Source organism: Marmota marmota, unplaced genomic scaffold (genome assembly GCF_001458135.2).
Source record: "Marmota marmota marmota unplaced genomic scaffold, marMar, whole genome shotgun sequence".
In the NCBI taxonomy this organism is placed as follows: domain Eukaryota; kingdom Metazoa; phylum Chordata; class Mammalia; order Rodentia; family Sciuridae; genus Marmota; species Marmota marmota.
This window is the reverse complement of record NW_026000174.1, coordinates 3,521,086-3,527,737: the sequence shown is the minus strand read 5'-3', so window position 1 is coordinate 3,527,737 and position 6,652 is coordinate 3,521,086. Positions and strand designations below refer to the sequence as shown.

The following is a 6,652-nucleotide window of genomic DNA, read 5'->3' as shown; positions in this document are numbered from 1 at the left end:
CAAGTGCAAGTTAAAATTAGATACCATATAATCTATCAAATTAGTAAAAAAAATTTCCCCTTATGACTACCAAGGACAGGTACATGCTGTTGGTGAAAATCAATTGACTGTATATATTGAGAACTTAAAACATTTTTATGTCTTTTGAACTAAAAATTGCCCTTTAGGTAAATCTTTGCTAGGAAAATAATCTGAAAGAAAACATTTTGCTCAAAGCTTTTCATCACAATATGGTTTACATTAACTAAAAGCTGGAAACCTAAACATCCCAAAGAGTGGAATGTTAAGAAAATTATGATATGTTCATACAACAGTATATTGTATAGCCATTAAACATCATTTATAGGTAAATCTTAATGACACAGCAAATATTTATGTTAGATAACTTTAATAAGAAACAAAACTTATTTAGAATAATCTTAATGCTAAGATAGACAAAGCAGTTGACTATCCCTGTAATCACTATTTCTGGGGGTCCAACTTTATATCTCCTAAGTCATGATGATAAAGAAAAACCTGTGTCATTATAGATGTCAGATGGATTTTTAAAATGCTTCACATCTCACTGGGAACAAAACAGATCCAAAAGAAGAGTTCCAGATTTTTCCTTCAGTCTTAAAGTTTAAGTCTCACTTCCCAAATCATGAATTTCTTGTCTATACAAGGAAGGCAAGGAGATTTTCTAAGCTGAAATTTTAACAAGTATTGACATTATAGGATATTGAAGTTTTGTGAAAGTAGATTCCAAAGATTTAAAAATGTGAATTATACTTACCAGAATTCATTTCTTTTTCACTTTTCCTTAAATGTCAAACATAGGATATTTAAGGAAAAGGAAAGTAACTAGAAAATTACAATGCTCTTTTTCTAATTTTAAATATATTGAAAATTTTATTTGTTGATCACTTTATATATATAAATATAGTTTATATATATATAGTTATACATATATATATGTGTGTGTATATGTGTGTGTGTGTGTGTGTGTGTGTGTGTATATATATATATATATATATATAGTTGTATGGTGTAATAAAAAGAATTCTTTAAATATATTTCCTAAGAAAAGGAAAAGAAGACAGAAAAATACTCAAAATATGAATAGTAGTTGTTTCTTCAGAATGAGAGTTTGGATGCTTTCCCCCTCGTTTTTAACTTTCTAAGTTCCTTACATACAGTGAACACTCAGCAAATATTTGTCTGTGACATCATTTTTTCACATTTAAAAAAATGTTTATATTTCTTTATATAAAAATTAGTTTAAGTAGCATTATATCCACAGATTACTTATCAAGGATGAGAATATCACAAGATTCATTAATTTAATTCAATAAGTATTTGCAATATAAAGTGCTAGATGCTAAGAATACTTAACAAAATAAATACCTTCATTCTCCTCAAAGAAGTTTAATGATCACCTTTAGCTCCTCTGTGTCATGATTATTTTATTTGTTCAATTATTTTTTTTTCCAGATACCTTCAATTCTGAAAGTTTCCAGAATATTCCCTTCTCAAAAGTCCAGCATAAAAGCAGACCATTGCTTTCCCTAATGGAAACTAATGAGTCTCCTCTACCTGCCTTTGTTGAGTATTTCAATCTCTTTTTTATTTGAATGTTTTTTATTTATTAAAATGTTGATTGCTCTATCTATCTATGGAGAGAGTTTCTATCCATGGAGAGAGTTTGTCTTTCTTTTTAAAATTAATATGATACTATAAACTTTGTCCCAAAGGATTTTTTTTTTCCTTTTTGAGCTAAAATTAAATAGAATAAATACATGGTATTGGGCATTTGAACATCTTCTTTTAATCCCAACAATATTCTGGCCAACCAGGCATTTATGTCTATATTTTATAGCTTATAGGGGAAAAAAAAAAACAAGTCTCAGAGAGGTGAAGCAAATTGCCACCAGATAACCCAGAGAATAAATAATAAAGACAGATTCAAATCCAGATCTTTTTATAACAAAGCCCATAATCTTAAGTCACACTTCGTTTGTTCATTTGCTCATTCATTCGTCTCACATGTACTGAGAAATGATTATGTCTATTATGCAATTCCAGCTCTCAAGATGAGTACAGCTTAGTGACGGAGACACACAAATACTATCAGCAATTCAGTGTGATAACTGCTAATGTAATCTTGGAGAAATCAGACATATCACTCCTCTTATGAATACAATGGTAAGAACCAAGTATATTGTAGACAGAAGGAAGGGTGTAAACCAGTCTTTGATGAAGAGGGGAGTATTAGTCAAGACTATTTTGTCAGAAACTCAACTCGGTTTGGCCAAGCTAATGGGGACTTATTGCCTCACAGAGCATTGAGGAAACTCATGGAATCAAAGTAAGAGTGGCAGGAACTAGATAGGATCTCAAAAAACAAACAAAATATTACAGATGTAAAGCTACCAACACTATCTTCTCTGTCAGTTTCTCATATATATTGCAGGCAGGGTGGGTGTGTGATTTTTCTCTAACTAAGGGCATAAGAGAAGAGTGTTTCAGTTGAACTTATGTAGGGCTGTAATCTGTGATAGTGCTGGGAGGTAGGTATTCAGTGGAAAGAAATGGGAGTAAGTTAAGGCTATTGGTAAGAAAGTGGCTGACTGGAGAGAGGAATGATAATGGGAAGCAACTGATAAGAGATTTTAGGGACTGAAATCATGGATGCATTTTTTGGGTGGGGAGGGGCGGTACCAGGGATTGAACTCAGGGACACTTGACCACTGAGCCACATCCCCAGCCCTATTTTGTATTTTATTTAGAGACACGGTCTCACTGAGTTGCTTAGCCTCTCACTTTGCTGAGGCTTGTTTTGAACTTGAGATCTCCTCAGTCTCCATCTCCCAAACCATTGGGATTATAGGCATGTGCCACTGCGCCCAGCTTTATGGATGCATTTTAAGAATAGATGTTAAAGAATCATGAACTAAAAGTATAGAAGATTTTAGTCAGAGTGGGATGTTTGGATTTAATGTTTCAGAGACAGAATAGTTTCCAGGTCATAGGGAACTATACCTATGAAATTCATAGATACATGTGGCTGAAAGGGAATGGAGGCTAAGGACATTTAAATCAAGGTCAAGGTACTAAGAATCCAGGGTGTTTGATACATATTCCCTATTCTGTGGAGCCAACTAAATGAGGTTAGTTGGAAGGATGGTAGATGATCATAAGAGGGAGTGAAGGGGATAATGATAACAGCAAATATTCTTCTGAGAACTATTTGTTGAGCATGAACACTTTGATTCTTGTATTTTTTGCCTACAGAATAAATACAAGTTCCTTTTTTATCCCCCCTTCAACAGACAAGATGGAGAAGTTAGGTAATTTGCCCAAGGTCACACTGCCATTAAGTGGTTTAACCGGGAGATTCAAATCCAAATCCTTTCTTCTGGAAGCTACTTAACCATTACTCTCCATTCCCTGATGTAACTGGATGGCATATTTTTAGAAAAAGAGGTAAATAAAGAAGCAAAGGTCTGAAATCAGATCCTACATGCTAGCTGAGGTACTGGATATGGGAGAGTCTTCTCTTCATGAAGCTAAAGGAAAACTGGTTTTCTGGAACAAATTAGCCAAAGAATCAGAAGGAATGTTCTGTAATTCGATTAAGTGTGTGGGGACACAGTTTGTTTCATGAAATAAAGGAAAGAAATTAGTGCATAAGCCTGGGAGGGAGTGGAGACAGGAGAGGAGATAGGAGAGCGATCCCAAAGCAGAATGGGAATGAGAATGCTAGTGAAAGCAGATGTTCAGGAACTTCTTATTTGATGGTAAGTATGAATGACAGGGATATGTAAAAAGAAGACCAAGCACATTATCTGGGAACCATAGGTTGGGAGAATGGAAGAGTGGTAGGTTAATAGTAATCATGCTTTTGGTGGACTCTTAGGTCATGTGAGCAGGCCATGGGGTCCTCAGGATTACTACTACTTCCTTAGAAGTTGTAGTAGACATGGTGGATGGGGGAATTTAGGCCTCTCTGGAAGGAGTCACCAGAGAAGATTCTTAGATGTACTACTTCATTTAAAATTTTTGAAATATTTTTGAGACAAAAGTGGCATGAATGCCCTACTCTTCATTTCTCTACCATCCATGTTTAAACAACACTCTATTCTTCTAACTAGGGACCATTTCCCCAAGGCCACAGGGTAGGCACATTACTGAAGACGGGTTAATTATGAAACCTTACTGCCTCTACTCCTGGCCACAGTGAATGGTTCCATGGTGGGAATGTGATGCAAACCTGGCCAGTTTCTCTCAGAGATTTCTCAAATAGAACCTAAGGACAAGTAATCTAACTGGGAAGTTGTGATGCTGGGGCTACCTGAGGTGCTATTTCCCACTCCTTGAGAGAGAAAAGATAGCATCTGAGTTCCTACTTTCAGTCTGCAAGTCCCCAAATTAACCTAGGTTTCTGAAGCAGTTGCTTAATTCCATGAGCTAACCCAGTGTCTGTCCAATAAATCCCCCTGTTGGGCTTTTTTCCAGTTAGGTTTCGGGGGCGGGGGGGATTTAAAAGGCCCTAAAACATGCAGTTCAGGGAAATGCCTCCAGTTTCAGGAAGCATGCTTTGAAAGATCAGCAAGTCTTTACCTAAGAGTCACACTGGCTCAAAAAAACCCTTCCACCTGATTTTACAGAAGATTTCAGGCTGCTTACATTTTAAAATACATGAAGCTCACACTTAGCCTTCTTCTGTGGTAAGATAAGATCAAATTTATAATTTGGATTTTCCTTTCCAGAAGAAAATGTGTGAAACCCCCTGTGGATAGATGCAAGACACGTGGGTGGTTCTATTGCCCACCCCAGTGTTTGGGAAGATGCAGGCAATCCTGATCCTAGGTCAGTGCATACTAGAACCTATCGCATTAGTGCCCCAGAGTTGGCTGGATGCTAGGAGGTAGTTGAACATGTAACAGAAAGAAGAGCTTGTCCACTCTGTGACATGGACAAGCCAGGATGGGATTTACACTGCTGGTTACTGCATTCCAGGCTGAGCTCTACTTAACTCATCTTTCCCTTCTTTAAGGTCAAAGAGAATAGAGTTAAATACTCCCAGAAAAGACCTAGAGAGACAGTGGAAGGGGTGTTGTCCTAGGTAAGTCTCTTACTGACAAGTGGACACAAGGCCATCTAGTATCTGTTTGGGCAAGGAGGCGAGCAGTTAGAGGTTTTGATAACATTTACTAGATACCTGTTGTAAGACCCCATACTCATTTATTACCTAGGCTTCATCAAACCTACATTAAATCGGCACTTGTTTTGAGAAAAGCAAATTAGTTGAGTCCTAAGGAGGAGTAACATTTCATGTACTAAAATCATCCCAAGAGTTCTCTGGAGAAAAAATTTTTAAGAATAAATATTAACCTATATTATCTGTCTGCTTGGGGGAAATAATGCCAAAAGTTACAGTGAAGACTGAAATAATATTAGCCCAAGTTCATAAGACTTTTTAGGCAATTTAGATTTTATGATTCCTACTTATAAAGGGTTTCATTTAAAGTACAAAGCCAGGCTAATTTGCCAACACAATGTAAATCATATGATAATTTATTCTAAGGGTTTTTACAAAATATTTTATGAAAATTATACATATATAGGAAATACAATAAAATTCAACAATTTATATTCTAATTAAAACTTTGTTGCAAAGCACATCTGTGGCTACCATTATACTGCTTTAATATAATAAAGTTATGGGAAAAGCAATCATATATAGGCAAAGTTTTTTAAAACATATTCTATTACAAAATACAGACTTGAGACCTACTTTCAAATTAAGCCAAAATAAACCAAGAGCTGAATTCCACTTATGGCCAGTGGGTGGCACCAAAGTACACTTGAGACTGGGGGAAAGAAAAAGCAGTTTCTCAAGGTAGAAATGTGCTCAGTCATGTTCCTCTTATTGCCCTAACATGGAATTCCAGATTATTGGAGATTACAGGGTAAATAGTTATCTTATTGTGTAATTCTTTGTCATAACCGATGTTGCTCCTCTCCAAGGCTACCCCAGGAGTATTTTTGTTACTTTTTTCTACAATCTACCTATTTACAAGTACCAGTACTTGCAGGGGTTTGCGATAATCAAGTGGCAGGTTTAACCGTAACACAAATGTGGTGTGAAACCAGAACACTCTGTTGGTTAAAAATACTCCTAATGAAATAATTTTTGGCAGAAAAATCTTTGAAGCAGCAGCAACAGTTCAATTTTTCTAACTTGCTCAGGTATCTCTTTTAATGTTGGAGTCACAAGTAAGTCACATATCTTGTCAGTATTTAAGTCCCTTGGGCCCTTGTAATCCAAGAAACACATGCAGATGACTTCAACATGCTGTGTAGTCTTTATTGGTGGCAACAGAAGGAAGTGAGAATCTTTGTCCATGTAGTCAGATTTTCAAGATCCAATTTGACCTCTGTAGTAGTTTTCAGCGGAGGAGCAGTAGGCTCTGGGCTTATTTGGAAATCTTGGCAATCAAAAGCATTCTGAGGGGCAGTGTTGCTTCAATCCAAGTGTTGGGGGAATTCACCATCTTCTCCCAGAGAGCAACCTCCTCTGAAGTAGAATCCATCCAATCCACTTCAGTCCCATAGCTTTTACCTGATTTAACAATTAAAAAAAAAGAAGGTATGTGTTGGGGGAACT

At 36.2% G+C, this 6,652-nt stretch overlaps 1 protein-coding gene across 11 annotated transcripts in view; it reads right to left on the bottom strand.

The window, feature by feature from the left end:
- Positions 1-5,543: 5,543 nt before the first annotated feature.
- Sytl2 (synaptotagmin like 2) overlaps positions 5,544-6,652 on the bottom strand; it is a 102,434-nt gene continuing 101,325 nt past the window's right edge. For all 11 annotated transcript variants that reach the window (XM_048787960.1, XM_048787965.1, XM_048787963.1 and 8 more), the window contains one exon: positions 5,544-6,607. In XM_048787960.1, the coding sequence (XP_048643917.1) occupies positions 6,462-6,607 (146 nt within the window). In that variant the 3' untranslated portion in view covers positions 5,544-6,461. The remainder of the gene's footprint in view (positions 6,608-6,652) is intronic.